The sequence below is a fragment of the Bubalus kerabau genome, chromosome 20, assembly GCF_029407905.1.
Source record: "Bubalus kerabau isolate K-KA32 ecotype Philippines breed swamp buffalo chromosome 20, PCC_UOA_SB_1v2, whole genome shotgun sequence".
Classification (NCBI taxonomy): Eukaryota; Metazoa; Chordata; class Mammalia; order Artiodactyla; family Bovidae; genus Bubalus; species Bubalus kerabau.
Window position 1 is genome coordinate 50,868,463 of NC_073643.1, and position 15,481 is coordinate 50,883,943.

The window sequence follows — 15,481 nt, forward strand, 5'->3', positions numbered from 1 at the left end:
GTCGCACAGAGTCGGACACGACTGAAGCGACTTAGCAGCAGCAGCAGCAGCTGTGAACCATGTTCGTTGTTGTTTAGTCGCTAAGTCGTGTCCGACTCTTTGCGACCCCACGGACTGTAGCCCACCAGGCTCCTCTGTCCATGGGATTCTCCAGGCAAGTATGTTGGAGTGAGTTACCATTCCCTCCTCCAGGGATCTTCCCGACCCAGAGATCGAACTCGAGTCTCCTACGCCTCCTTTATTGCTGACAGATTCTTTACCGCTGAGCCACTGGGGAAGCCCGGAAACACAGGACGCCCAGTTAAATTTGAATGTCAGATAAACAATAAAAATATTTAGTATGGGATATACTCACACCAAAAAAAGCTTTCATTGGTTACTTAACATTCAAACTTGACTGGGCATTCTGTATTTTATTTGGCATCCCTACACCCCAAATATTGGCTCTAGAGGGAAAGCCACTCCTACAATTTTCTTTTTTCAGTTTTCTGTTTTCATTTCTTAAATTGTTAGCCCAAAGTTAAACTGTTAGCCCACAGCCTCACTAGTCTATAGATGCAAAAGAATTCACTTTAAAATAACAAATGTCCTTGGCCTGCCCGTCTCCCAGTGCAGGACTTTGTCCCTCTGAGATACCGCAGTCTGCGGTTTCCCCCAAAGAGGTTCCTCAGCTCATGTGGTAGTCGGGTGCCCACAGCCCCCTAGGCCACATGAGGGCAGCGGTTGCTTGGGGGCCCAGTGCGGCTGAGCCTGTGCCTCAGCGCCCTCTGCTGGTAAATTCCAGACTGCAATCTTGGGGGCTGCCCGAGGACGCTGGGCTCCACCATCCAACAGCTGAGCGAGTTCCTTTAGGGAGAGAGAAAGGCCTCTTCTCCCTGCTCTCATCGGACTAACAGCAGATGGCCTCTCCAGCTCCCCTCTCTGCCCCAGCTCCTCCTTCCTCACGATGCTCAAGCCTCCTCTTGCCTCCTCTTGGCTCCCTCCACCTCAGATGTCCAGCCTAGCTCTGCACTGACCAGAGGTTCCTCAAATGCTAGGCAGGAGCCAAGGGTCACAGTCAGCTGCCTCTCCTGCTACATCGCTCGCACTGCCCAAGTTCTGCCCTAGACGGCCAGATGAGCTTGTATCCATTTAAATCTCCCATCCTCACCCCAGTGGTGCTTTGGCCAGTCTGTGGCAGCTCCTTTCAAGGAAGGATGACTTATTCATTTTCTGTCTCTCCATCAGGTGGAATTCGGTCCTCCTAGCACAGGCACAGAGCAGAGTGAGCAAATTCTAGCAAAATGAAGGCTGAGAGGCTGGGGCGGGGATGAAAGGACCTCCCTGGATCAGAGGCAAAGTGTGATTTTCTTTTTTTTTAATAAAGACACTTCATTTACAGATAATACAAAATAAACCACAGGACAGACTACTGTGCATGGGGAGGGACAGCCCCTATTTTAACCCCCCTCCCTATCCCGAAATAAGTTATATAAAAAATTTAAAAGGCCCTAGAAAGAGGGAGGGGTAGGGCTGGAAGCACCTTTGCTGATTGGGGATTGGGGCCTGCAGTCCTCAGCCACTCTATTCCAGGGCAGAATGGACCCTGGCTTGCTCCCTTCCAAGTCCTGGGCCTGGCAAGGAGGGAACACAGCTACAAGGGCAGTTGGTGGTCATTATTGAGGCTCCCAGGCCAGGGATCCCGGCATCTGACTCTAAAGGGTTGGAGTAAGTAGGGTCGCAAGTGGCTCTGGGGGTGGGCACGGGGTTGGGATTATTGCAGTGCTCCAGCCATCTTCCTCCTGGCCCTGGACACGGGTCTGCACCGGGTTCTGGGGAGCAGCCATGTCAGGGAAGGAGTGTGGGGATCCTCAAAGCGACGATGTTGTTGAGTCCACCACCTCGCGGCCGTTGCAAACAGTGGGGACAAACTGGGAGCCAGACCCTAGGAAGAGGAAACTGGAGGTTGGGGCTAGTCCCGAGGTCCCTTCACAGTCGGTGGGCATCAGGGAGGCAGGACTGTGGGGAGCAGCTCACCACCACCCCCCACCCCACTCCTGTTCAGCCTCATCTAGGGGGCACTCCATCCCCAGCCAAGGAATCTCAGCAACCCAGGAAGTGGCCCCCATGCTGATAGCTGGGGCGGGGGCTTATCACAGATGGACGCTGACCTTGGCCGAGGCTGGAGCTGGCTCTGGCAGCTGCACTGCCGAAGCGGCTGGTGGGCGTGCGGTGGCTGACCACATTCTTTTGCGGCTGAAACAGGATGATGTGCAGCTTGGGTGCAAACAGACAGCCGAGAACCACAGAGCCACTGAGGCTGACCGACACGCACATGGTGGTGGTCTGCACCTGCGGTGGGAGAGGTCAAGGATGAGTCTGTCCCACAGGCCTGGCCCTGGCCCCGGGAACCCTGCCTGGGTGGTGGGGTAGGGAGCAGGGGGGACCTCAGTGCACGGTCTTCCAGGAAAACCAAAGTTCTAGCTGTGGGGTTAGGGTGAACATGCAAGGTGCATGTATGCATGGGAGTGTGTGTGCAGGCATGTGTGTGTGTGTAGGGGTGCAGGCATGGAGTGCTGGCATGTAATCACATGTGTATCTGTATGCAGGTGTGTGTGCAGGGGTTGGTGAGTGTGCAGTTGTATGTGAAAGTGTAGGATGCATGTGTACAGATGTGTGTAGGTGGGTAGATATGGATGCATGCCAGCTGTGCAGGTATGTGCACATGTGTGTGAACGTAGGGATACGTGTGTGTGCATGCGTCTTTGGGATTGGTGTGTGTACTTCCTGGCTGAGTCCTTAGCCACTTATGACTGGCATGCAAGTGCAAATAATATGCAAATGCAGGCTGAGTCACAGCAGATTCCCTCCCCAGCTCTGGCCTCCACCGCCCAGGCAGGTGGTCCAGCAGGTGCACGAGCAGCCACGCCCAGCTGGCCCTGGCCCTGGCCCTGGCCCTGCCCACCGTACCTCTGTCCTGAGGGAGGGGGCCTTTGCAGGGGCTGTGGCCTTGATTTTCCTGCTCCTTTAATTGTTAAGATTGTCAGCTCAGACCCTGCTCTATGCTCCCATGCTGAGTGACCTAAGGGAAGGGATTGAACCTCCCTGAGTCTCCATTTCTTCATCTGTAAAATGGGGAGAGCCACAGAATTTACTCCAGAGTCATGAGGACCACCCAAGACTATCCTCTTATTGTTCAGAGCGCCCCTCACCTGTCACCTCCTCAGAGAGGCCTTCCCTGAGTGCCCCATGTGAAGCAGCCATTGTCCCTTGAAGCCGAGCGGACCCGTGGAGCATTCAGTGCCAGTTGGAATTTTGCTTGGAAGCCACCAACTGGGGTACAGTTTTCACCTGCTTTGACCTTCCCGAACTCTACATCCCAGATCACCTCCCATTCCTTACTTCACCTTTCCTGACTTCCCTAGTTTCATCTCTCAACCCGAGAGTCACACAGCTCCAGGGGCCCCACGTCACACTGCCCAGCTCCAAGGGGCCTCAGAGCATCGCACCCTTTGGGGCTGCTGTCTCCACAGCCCTGCCCTGCCATTCCCATTCCTGCCTCCTTCTCACCTCTGCCTACCTTTCCACCATGTACACCCCCCACTGCAACTCAAGCAGGGAGGCAGAGGGGAGGGCAATGCAGACCCTCTGTTCCGATCAGTTTCCATATTGACTGTCCTCCTCACCCCCACCCTACCTATTCCAACCTGACTGCACTGCAGAGTTCAGTTCCAGGACTCCTTCTAGGCCCCACTCAGCCTTCCCACCTTGCCCTCCAGTCCCAACTGGGCCACCATAAGCTGTGAGCTCCTGGGTGAGCATTTAACCTGTTGGAGCCTCAGAGTTATCAGAAGACTTAACGAGGTACCAGGAAACAGAAGGTCCCATGTCCTGCTCTGCTCCCCTCCCCCACCTCAGCCTGCCCTGGAGCAGGTCGCTCACCCGGTAGTCACTGGAGGTGACATAGAAGATGGGCAGGAAGGCGAGCCAAATAATGCAAGTAGTGTACATGGTAAAGCCGATGAACTTGGCCTCATTGAAGTTCTCGGGGCACTTGCGGGTCTTGAAGGCATAGAGCGTGCAGAGCGCAATGAGGAGCACATTGTAGGCCAGCGAGCCCAGCATGCTTGCATCGCGGTGGTTACAGCGCAATGTCACTACCTCCCGCCGCTCAGGGGCTGTCTCCTTGCCTGTGCCCGGGGCCTCCACCACCAGCCAGGTGGCCACGATGAGCAGCTGGCCCGAGATAAGGGCCAGGCAGATGGCCACCTGCGAGGCAGGGCTGATGAAGCGCGGCCGCTGGGCTCCCTCCCGGGCCCCACCAAAGATGCGTGCGATGCGGTTGGTCTTGGTGAGCAGAGCTGAGTAGCAGACGGAGAAGGCAGTGCCCAAACCGAGGCGCCGTAAGGTGCACACCGCTGTGGATGGCTTGGCGATGAAGACAAAGGTCATGCAGTAGCAGAGGAAGACGCCGCCCAGCAGGATGTAGCAGAGCTCTCGGCCCGAGGCCTTGACCACAGGGGTGGCGTTATGCCTTATGAAGACACCCAGCACAAACAGGGTGGCCAGGGCGCCTAGGCAGGCGATGGTGACAGGTCCCACGGCCCAGGCATCGCCCCAGCGGATGTATTCCTGGGGCAGCTCAAAGCAGCCGGTGAGGCTGGCGTTGGGCCAGTAGCCCAGGCCACAGTCGGCGCAGGTGAACTCATCCAGCCGGTATTCATAGGGCTGGCAGGGAATGCAGAGCCAGCAGCAGACCTCCCCCGGCTGCACGCTCTTCACCTCGTTCTGGAGGCAGGGCTCACTGCAGCGAGAGGCGGGCAGGGGGCCGGCTGAGGGTGAGGCCCAGGGGATGAGGCTGGTGTCCAGGGTCAGGCCTTCTGCCCAGTAGCCCACCTTCTGGTAGCGATAGCGCCCACCGCCTGCCCGCAGGTAGGTGAAGATGTTGTAGCGACCAATACCGTCCCCAAAGCGGTCGAAGCGGACCTCGCTGTGGGTGTCAGCTGGGCGGAAGGGGGCTGGGGTTGGGGAGGGAAGGAAGAGAGGGTTGGATTGGTGGGTCATCCTGATGTGACCTCAGCCCTAACATGGAACCCAAACCCCAGAGCTGAAGTCAGTCCTTGTCCTTCTGATCCTCACCCCAGCACGAAAGCCTGCCTAACCTCAGCCATTTCTCTAAATGAGAGGCCTAAATAAATAACAGACCCCAACCCCAAGCCCCAAACAGAACCCCAGCCTTAAAATTCAGGCATCTCCACAAACGTAATGCCCACACCAACTCAACCATGACTCCCAAAACCCAGTCTTAGACTTTCCAACCCAAACCCCAACTGTATCCCAAAACACACCACAGCCCTTTCTCCAAACTTAACATGGAGACCCCCAAAAGCTAAACTCGACCTTAGGTCTAGTCCTGGTCCTACTTAATCCCATCAGTGATAACTCCAGCTCCAACCCCCCACCAGTCCTAACACTGATTACAGCATAAGCGAATCCCAACCTCAGTGGTCACCTGGAACCACTGATGTTTACCAGAATGTGCTTGGCAGGCAGCTCACAAATCACTCCACTCCCCAACCCCATCCCCCTGTGATCCTCACATCGCCCAACCAGGCTGAGAAGGCAGGGACCCCATGTTCAAGTTAGCAGATGATATGCTTAAGACCCCATGGTGAGTGGTGCAGCCTGGAGTCAAATGCAGGTCCCCACAGCCTCTACTCTTTCTACCCAGTCCTCGAAAGTCCTTAAAATCCAACTTGAACCCTACTATAAATTCCACTTAGCCCAGAGGGCTAAATTTAGCCTTGTTCTAATGTCAACCCAATCAGACCCAAATGCAACACTAACCCCCAGCCTGACTCTCCCATAACTCTGAATGTCAATCTTATAGGAATTGCTACTCTTCTTGATCCTGGTCCAGAGCTCCAAGCTTTGTCAGCCCTGGCACCCTCTCTCTCTGTTCCTGCAGTCATTCTTTCTGAAGCACAGTGTTGACTCTGTGGCATTTATTTTTCTTGAAGCTGGAACTTTTATTAAGATAACTTTTGGTTTGAAGAGACCATGGCCAGCTCGAGTGGAAAAGCAAGATTAGGAATAGAAATTTTCCTGGAAAATAGAGGGTCATCCTGATGCAGCTTTATTTTCACTCTCTGATATCCTGCTGCCTGACAACGGGCTTGAGGTCTCCCGATTCTACTCCCTGCGTGATAAAGAGGCAGGAGATAGAAGGCAAGGCCCAAGCAGGAAGCAGAGACCCTCACAGTGCAGAGCCAGGCCAGATGTCTACTCCCTGGAAGGATCTCAGGAAGTGGCACCTCAGGCCTGGCTCCTGTTGGAGACTTCCCTGCCTGGCTGGCCTTGTCCCAATTCTGACACCAGCCCTTTGGTAAGTCCCTGACTTGCGGTGGGCTGTATTTTCCTAGCCATGTGCTAGAACCTGAGGGCCTGCTCCCTCTCACCCTCCGAGAGCCAGCAGCCTGGTGGACCTGGCCGGCACCATTACCATCGAACTTGACGTTGAGCACGAAGTCTTTGTAGAGGCGGCGCCCGTTGACGGGTCGCATTGCATCACAGAGGCGGGTGGTGTTGGGGCAGAGGGCACGATGCATGTTGTGCAGGGCGTGGGCCATGGCATACACAGCATTGACCACAAACATGATCTTGGACTCTTGCTCAAAGGGCATGGCCCGCAGGGAGTGAGCTGCACAGTCTTGCTGCCGGAAGCTGCAGCGGAACCTCTGCTCCCAAAACTCACGGAACCAGGGGTTCCGGCTGTTGTTCCACGGGTCCAGGCTCTGGAAGTAGGAGGCAAAGTCGCTGATGGGGTAGGAAGCCAGCTCTATGGTGATGGCGCCTTCAGCAGCACCCTCGCTGCCTGCCACCACGCTCTCCAGGGCCCCCCAGCCATCACTGGCAACCCAGATGAAGCTGGCATTGAGGCGCTGGGTGGCAGCGAGGAGCTCGCGGGCGTCCTCGGAGCGGGTGAACAGGACAGCCACACGGGCACTGGGCTTCTGCAGCAGGGCTCGCACCACGCCCTCGAAGGCCACGCGGCTCATGGCACGGCCCACCTTCTCCGAGGTGGCCACGCAGATGTTGCGGGCGCGGGCCTCTAGCTCAAAGGCTTCAATGCCTGTCTCGCCATAGTCACCCTCGGATGCCACGGTGGATACATAGGTCCAGTTGAAGAAGCGGAGAATCTCAGCCATGGCTTTGGCTTGGAAGAAGTCAGGGGGCACTGTGCGGGCAAAGTAGTCATAGCGGGACTTATCACTCAGCTTGGCACTGGTGGAGGCATAGCTGATCTGAGGGATCTGAAATAGCCGCAGGAGGTTGGCCACCTGCAGTGGGGTGGGCGGGGGGCAGGGGTGGTTGAGAGGGCAAAGATAGAGGCCAAGTCAAATGCTGGAGACGGCTGTGCCCTTCAACCCAGCTATCAGACTTTGGGATCAAGTGCCCATGTGGTTATCTATGATGTCTCCCTCTCTCCAAAGACCTACATTGTCTTGATGTGTCTTCCCCCTGGGGGCAGCAAGTTTTCTGTCCCTTCCTAGGGCCAAGGCACCATGGTCCTGAGCCACACTTGAACCCCTCCCCTGTCTCCCTTCAGATGCACAGCTGCAGCAAAAGGAGAGTGCTAAGGAAAAACCTAAGTTCTGGGTGGAGATAGGTTATCCGTTGGCTGCACAGGGAGGAGGCACTGGATGGCCTCTGGGATGCTCAGGGGTCTTAAGCTCTCTATCCCAGAGTCAACACTGATGGGATGATGGAAAGATAAGGAAAAGGCTCCCCAAAGAAGGAAGACTAAGATTTGAGGGCTCCATAGCCCTGAGAGCCCAAGAGTGGGTCTCTATTGGACGCCCGAGCCTGAAATTAACAAGGCTTCCTCCCTACCTGGCAGCCAGACTCTCACCCTCAGATCCCTGGGATGTGCCCCTAAGAGTGGGGTCCAGCCAAGAAACTGGTGGCATGGTAGGTGAGAGCAGGGTGTGGCCCAGGTTCCACAAGAGGGAGTCAGGTCCTCTGTTTGCAGCTGGGACATAGACATTTACTCGGGCGTTTGTCAGTGTCTTCCCTGTACTGTCTGACTCTGTGTCCCTGGGCAAGTTAGCAAATTCCCTGAACCTCAGTTTCTCATTCCTGCCTTCCAAGGTTGCTGAGCAGATTAAGAATAATGACGTATATGAAGCCACATTGCCTGGAAAATGATAGGGATTTCGGCAAGAGAGAAAGGGCAGGAATGTGGACGAACCATTCCAGACAGGTGCAGCTGCAGGATAAAGGACTGAGCCTTATTTTGACCCAGACAAGGAAAAAGCAGATGGACGCTGAGCTGTGGGCCCTGCTGCGGGAGGCAGGCAGTTTGGGGTGAGGCAGAGGTAACTGGGCTCCTGGAGGTAAATACAAGGATTTACCTTGTAAAAGAATTGTGCAGAGGGGTTGCTGGGAAAGCACCCCAGAGGCCCCTGAAGAGATCAGCAGTGGGAGGCTGCCTCCCCATCCCTGCCCCCAGCCCAGGCTACAGATGGAGGTGCTGGTGCAGCCATGCCTGTCCAAGCTACTGCTGACCACGTCCAGTAGCAGGCCCAGCAGAACTGGTAATTCATTCCCTGCAATAGGGGTGTGAGCAGGCCTCCCTCCCCACCCCAGGCCAGAAGCTGCCTCCATGGTTCAGACTCCTGCTTCCTCTCTCCTAAATAAGCATTCTGGGTCAGGGGGTCCTGGCCTGGTTTCTGATGGCAGTGCCCTCTGCTGAACTCCTCGAGGCAGCTAAGGCCCCCAGACAAGGCCCTCCTTGCAACTCCCAACACCAATCCCAGCTCTAGTCTGACCTTCCAGGAGCCTAGGCTGGCACCAGATAGGTAAGGGTCCAGGCAAGAGGTGGAACCCAGTCAAGGACAAGGAGGATCCCCCTGGGCCGCAGCAGCCAGATGTGCCAAAGGCCATCAGTTGTGGCCTCTGCTGACCCCTTGTGGGAAGAACAGGAGGGAAGGCCTGGGTCCCTCCCCACTCACCTGGTCATCCTGCACTTACTGAAGATCCTGGGGTACCCTCCTCCTCACCTCCACACACATCCTGTTTCTCTTCCTTCTGGGGCCCCCCTCCCCTGTTTTTCTTCTCTGGATTGCTCTTGGCTTATGTCTCCCCCTTTCCAATACTTGGAGTGATGATCTACAGTCCCCAAGGTCCTTGGCTGAGAGGCCTAGGTTCATGTCTCCACTTTGTGAGCACCTGGACTTGTGGCCTGCCTCTCTTCAAGCCTCAGTTTCCTCATCTTTAAAGTGGCTTAATAACAGCAGCAGCTAATATTGATTACACCCTTATGATCTGCCAGCCCCCTTGATTCATGCTTTGCATGTGTTACCTCATTAAGTTACCACCACACCCCTAAGAGTGGTAAGCATTATGAGTCCCATTTTATAAGGATGAAACTGAACTACAGAAGAGAGAAATAATGCCCAGAGTCATACAGTGAGTGGGAAAACCAGGCTTCAAAACTGGAGTTCTGACACAAAAGGCCTGGCTATTAAGCTTCTTAGGGCTGTTTAACATCAGATGTGTGTGTGTGTTTTGGAAGTGGGATGTTTTCCTTGCATAATCTCTAAAACTTGACCCCCATTTTTCCACAGGGGTACTCTCTTAGACTTCTTTAAAAAGCTGCTCAAAGGAAGCCTCTAGTCCTCTTCCAGTGCATAGTAACCCAGAGTCCCTGCTCAGCTGGAATTCCAGGTACCCACCCCCTCTGGCTTCCCTGCCCGGCCTCCATTTCAACAGCCCCCATGTACCTGGATGGAGACATCGCTGTAGGAGCCGCCAATGACACCAGTAATGGCAGTGGGAGCATCACCGTGGGTGGCATAAGAGCCGTCAGGGCAAATGTGGCGTGAGCCATCCGCACCACGGCTGAGTGAGGCACGCACAAAGTCAAGGGCCTGCTCCAGAGCATGCGTGTCCTTGGAGCAACTGTCGAGTATGTGCGCGCCCAGGCGCACTCCTGGGAGCAGACTCGGGTCACGGTTGATACGATCCAGTGCAAAAAGCATGGCCTCCAGACGCTGGATGCCGCGATGTTCATTGACAGGACCACACTCCTCTGCTGGGCCACCCTTCTGATGTACCGGAAACAGCCCACCCAGAACCAGGTCCCCTTCCAGGGTCAGCACCTTCTTGGCTGGGCCTTCAGCCACAGCGCCCCACAGCAGCAGCAGAGCCAGGAGCCCAAGCAGTGATCCCATGGCCCCAGAGGGGATGGATGGGTCTGGCAGACCTGGGCCTCCAGGGGAGGAGGGCAGAAGCAGCAAAAGCAAAGAGAGGTGGAAATAGACCAGGAAAGGACAGACAGGAAGAGGATGAGGAGGGACCCAGCTCCTGCAGAGAGAGAGAGACAGACAGACAAACAGGTAGGGAGAAGTGGAACCTGAGAGTGGCTAGCCCTTCTGACTCTGCTTCCCCCAAACTTCTTTCCCAGGGACTGAGGAGCCAGGGAGAGGTGGTGCCCTTAACTAGGATGAAAAGCTCCCGGGACACCCCTTGGCCTGTCCCTCAGCCCTGCCTGGATCTGGGGTTGGAGATGAGCTCTGCGCTCATCCTAAATTTAGCAGAGGTGGAGGAACTACACAGGGTAGAGGCCCAAACAGAAAACAGAAGACCCAGAAGAATGTCCAACACTCTGCACAAACCTCCCAGGACCCCAAAGTCAACAGCTTTGCAGCAGAAGATCACAGTTACAAACTTGGGGGTCCAGTCCCCATCCTTGGGCTTCCAGAGAGGAGCCATTGAGGGCTGAGAACCCACCAGGGAAGAGGGAAGGAAGAAGCTCTAAATGGTAGTCTCGAACTCTAGGGAAGCTCAAATGAGTACCCAAGGTTCCCAGCCTCTCCCCCTGACTGAGGAAGTAAATAGAGACTCTGGGTCTTGAAAGTCAGACAGCGAGGTAGAGAGGCTGGCCCCAGGGAGGGACACTGAAGTGGCCACAGGTCCTAAGGTCAACAGGGAAAGTAGATGTGAGTGTGTGTGTGTGTGTGTCAGGGGTGGCGGGCAGTCCATCTAGTCAAAATCTCAGAACAGGGTTCAGGGTGAGACTTTTGGACACCTTAGCACTATGTATATAGACTGCCATTTGAGACTTTTTGCCTTCATTTTCTCTTCAATTCACAACCAAGCAGAGAAAGTCACCACCTCCAATCTCCCCATCCTTGGCCTCAGGGCCCTGTTCACCCTGGCCCTCAGAGACTCCTGCCTCCCTCTTCCACTCTGCACCCCATCATTTGTGCCCCAGCTGCCCGCCCAGACACCCATGCCACACAGGCTCTCATAATAGCATGGGCTCGGGAAGGCTAGGAGAGGGAAACTGAGCCTGAAGAAGGGCAGAACTAGTTCAAGGACCCCACGTCCTGGCCACAAAGATGAGGGCTCTTCATTTGGCCCCCTCGGCACCCCAGGGTTAATCTCCTGCTGGGGCCAGGCCAGAGGAACTGCGATCCTGTGCATCCCCAGAAAGAAGCAGCTCAAGAAGGCAGACAGGAGAGAGAGGTAAGCATGAAGACCAACACAGATCGGGGCACAGACCCAATGGGAGTCGAGTCCAAACGAGTCAACCACAATCCTCCCACAGGGGTGGCTGAGACCAAAGCTCCAACAGGGACAGAACCTTGAAGGGGAGAGAGAACCTCAGAAGCAGGGCAGCCTGAGAGCCTGGGCCACAAAATTTGGGGAGATGGAGCCTGAGAGGCTGAGACAGACAGAGGCACAGACAGAAAGACTGACCAAAGGACGGAGGGGTAGGAGGAACGAGGGAGCAAGATGCAGGGCGTGCGATCTTTGGGGAAGAAAGGCGGGACGCCTGGGGCTGCCTTCCCTCTTCCCGGAGCTCCTGACTAGCGCTGTCTGGATGCCCTGGCCAGTCCCTGCCCCGGGCGCCCCGGAACTCGAGGGCCCGAGGGACCCCAGGACTCGGGGTCAGGATCGATACGGTCGGTGGCGGCCGCAGCAGCACCCGGCTTACCCTACCTTGCGCGTCCCGCTCTGGCGTGGAGAAAAACCGAGCGGAGCGAGCCGGGGCATGGGGTTCCAGCTCCCGCTGGCTCGCTGGCTCGCTGGCTCGGCAGCTCTGCGCTCTGCCCGCCCGCTCGGCCGGCCGCTTTCTATCGCTGCCCGCCCCGCCCCCGGGCCCGGCCCGCCCCCAACCCCTCCTCCGTCCCTCCCCACTCCCTATCTCCCGCGCCCAACCCGGCCTCCGCCTCCTTCCATACGCCTGCAACACTCCCCTGCTCTTCAGGAGCACCGGCCCGACGCTGTCCGCCGCGTGGTGCTGAATCCTCGGGCTCTCCTGCCCTCTGCTAGAGCAGGTGCCTCGGGTCCCCTCCGCCCCGAGTCAGACTGAGTCCCAGAAGACCAGCGAGCATGAGGCACGCGGCTGGGAAGGTCACTGAGCCCAGTGGGGTGTGCACAGTGCTGTGGGTTTCCATCTGTGAGAGCGGGAAGGCTGGCTCTAGGGTTGTGGGGTGCTCCTGGTGGATAGGTAATGGGGCACGTGGGATCCAGGGGGAGCGCTTAGCCTGCTGCCTCCCTGTCCCCACGTCCCTTCTCCCTACCCACTCCCATACTGCGTTCCCATCCACATGCCAGGGCTGGGGTGAGGGCATGTCTTCAGCCCCGACCAAGAGCTGGGGCCGAGTCACTAGAAGGAAGAGATGGAGCGAGAAGGGGTTGGGGGAGGGGGGAAAGGGTCAGAGGAAGATGGAACCTTCTCTTCCTTTCTGCAGATGACCTTTAAAGCCATTATACCCCCCACACCCCCCAACCCTGACCTCCCCTGACCCCTCCACGAATCTCCACTCTCATGTGTAAAAGGTATTAATGGCAAAGAGATACCAAGCTTGGGTAGGGGGTGGGGTTGCAGGCCCAGGGACTTAGGGTCAGCCCTGAGGGACAAGCTGGGGCCAGCAGGGGGATCTGGGAGGGGAGGGGGCTGGGGAAGAGGCTCCTGAAACTGGCGGCTGTGTAGGAGGGAGCAGGAGCTGGAGCCCGCACAGAGAGGGGACAGCTCTGAGAAGACGCTCTTGACTCTTGTTCCCTCCTGCAGTGGAGTAAGAAAGGATGCCCCTGGGTAGGGGCCGGGGGTAATCGGCATCGCCAGACTATACTGAAGGATTTGGGAAGGTGGGGTGCTGCACCGAGATGTAGCCCCGGAGCCACTCTGCACACACGCTAACTAGCATGTGCGAGCTGCACAGGGTCTCTCGACATGTGCTCCCCAGGCGCTGCCCTTTCCTCCACAGGTGTCAGGAGAGGCAAGGCCAGCTCGGACACAGGCCTGTGAGCACACAGCACACCCAGGTGCCTCTGGTACACACAGCTACATGCGGGCTCGGGGGATTCTCACCGAGGAAGGACAGGCTTTTTCCCTGGACACAGAAGCCCAACACCCCACTGCTCTGGAAAGCACACAGCTGTGCCACAGGCCAACACATCAAACCCAAACAAACACAAACTCCATCGCTAATGGGAGGTGAGGTGGCAGCAGGATAAGGGTGCAGAGCTGTCAGACAAGGCCTCGGAGACAGATATGCTGTCTTCACTTCCTGCTGTCTCACCCTCTCCGGCTATCTCAGCGCAGCTGCTCCCTGGGGTCGGCGAGCGATGGGCCGGGTCCCTGGAGCAGAGGGGTTGACAGCAGCGGGGTGCTGAGGTGAGGGGACTGCACAGCAACCCCAGCCCACCCACCAAGGCAGCCACGCCAAAGACATCGGGCCTTAAACACAGCGCAAGCCCGGGTGGCCTGGGGTGTAGCCTGCAGCGAGCGAGCCACACGGTCCTGCTGCAGCACGTGGACATGCAGTTACACACCCAGCTATGCACATGCGCGCACACACCCAGCCTTACATGAAGAGCTGCACATGTGCACATGGCCGCACACAGCATTACACGCACACACACAACTGTACATGGACACAGCTCTACATGTGGACACACAGCTGTACACAGGGACATGTTCACACATATATGGCTAGTCATGGACACACAGCTGCAGAGACCTACTACAGCTTTATATATGGACAGAGAAACACACAGCTTTCCACTTGAACACACCCCCATACACATACAGCTGTACACACACAGCTGTATACGGACAAGCCCCTAGAGTGATGGTTCCAGACAGCCAGGTTCTCACCCCTATAACACAACTACACTTAGAGACTGCGCACAGCAGCACGTGCACAGAGTCACTCCGCCATCCACACAAAGACAGCCACGCCCGGGACCACTGTCACCTGACCCATCTGCGGTTACACATAAAAAACCAAAAGCACGTGTGTGTTTGCCTGCACACACGCAGGTACACAGGCACTGGCAGGGATGCCCTCACCGGCTGGGCAGATACCAGGGTCAGCACCTGAGCTATGGACACAAAGGCGCCCTCTGTGGCAGGCAAAGGCGGGTGGCGAACTCCCCACTCTTGAGCCCCAGAGGGCACCCGAGGTTCAGCTTTCATGCCCCTTGTCCCGCCTGGCCTACTCTCCTGAAGCCTGGGGGAGGCCCTGGGGCTGCTGCAATGGAGGAGCAGCTGTCAAGGAGAGCTACACAGCAGGGGCAAAGGGCCTCCAATTCCCCCACCCCAGCCCAGCCCAGGGCACCAGGGCACCAGGGCACCTTCCTCTTCTCAGGCCGGGGGTGCTCCTGCCCACTCCGGGCCTATCTGCACAGGGGGAACAAACAAACGCACAGCACAAATCCAGGTGAAACCAAGAAAATCATTTTTTTTATTCTGGGTCCTGGAAGCTCAACGTGAATCTGAAAAAAGAGATGTAACAGGGGTGGCAGCCCCAGGGGCTGGGTGCAGATAACAGTCCTGGGTCCCCTGGCTCTAGGGGCCGAGAGGACAGTGAGAAGGCTTGGCCAGAGGCCTGGGGCGGAAGAAGTCAGGGCTGCGTGAGAGCCCTGGCCCCGGCCTGAGGCCGGGAGGTGGAGGAAGGGGAGGACTGCAGAGACGCTCAGTTCCTTAGCAGCGGCGCCACAGGAGGTGCAGGCTGCGGTTACTCCTCGCCCTTCTCCGGGGTACTGGGCTCCCGAGGCCACTTGGGAGCCCCCAGGGGCTCAGTCTCAGGGCTGAACCTTGGCTCCCCCAGGGCTCCCTCGCCCTCCAAGTCAAGCTCCTCGAAAGATGAGCCGCTGGCACCCGACTCGCTGTAGCTGTGCTCGCTGCGGGTGTCACCCTCGTCCCAGGCACGGCTGCTCAACCCGGGGGACAGTGTGGCCGCTGAAGTGTCCCGGCTGCCAGGACCCAGCTCCAGGCTTACAGAACTTGTGTCGCTCATTGTGTCAGCACCTGGAGGGGGAAGTGGGGGGCTCAGGTTAGCTGGGACCCCCACCCCCTCCTCCAGGGAGAGGACTGAGGCTCTCCGACCAGCAACAGCAACTCAGCCTACAGTGTGCTCATGAATAATAAAGCTGCCCCAGGCTCAGGAGGCTCGTTCCCGCTGCCCTCTGCCCTCTGCCCTGC

At 57.1% G+C, this 15,481-nt stretch overlaps 2 protein-coding genes across 4 annotated transcripts in view; both read right to left on the reverse strand.

Annotated features, from left to right (window-relative positions):
* Nucleotides 1-1,411: 1,411 nt before the first annotated feature.
* GRM2 (glutamate metabotropic receptor 2) lies at nt 1,412-10,214 on the reverse strand. The gene is made up of 5 exons (XM_055557611.1): nt 9,765-10,214; nt 6,482-7,319; nt 3,922-4,997; nt 2,151-2,331; nt 1,412-1,924 (listed from the first exon to the last, which is right to left on the reverse strand). Exons 1-5 carry the CDS (start codon nt 10,212-10,214, stop codon nt 1,851-1,853), a joined length of 2,619 nt encoding a protein of 872 aa, XP_055413586.1. The 3' UTR covers nt 1,412-1,850.
* Nucleotides 10,215-14,712: 4,498 nt separating this feature from the next.
* The window catches only part of TEX264 (testis expressed 264, ER-phagy receptor), a 31,166-nt gene continuing 30,397 nt past the window's right edge, over nt 14,713-15,481 (reverse strand). For all 3 annotated transcript variants that reach the window (XM_055557812.1, XM_055557810.1, XM_055557811.1), the window contains exon 6: nt 14,713-15,307. In XM_055557812.1, coding sequence (XP_055413787.1) covers nt 15,015-15,307 — 293 coding nt within the window. In that variant the 3' untranslated portion in view covers nt 14,713-15,014. The remainder of the gene's footprint in view (nt 15,308-15,481) is intronic.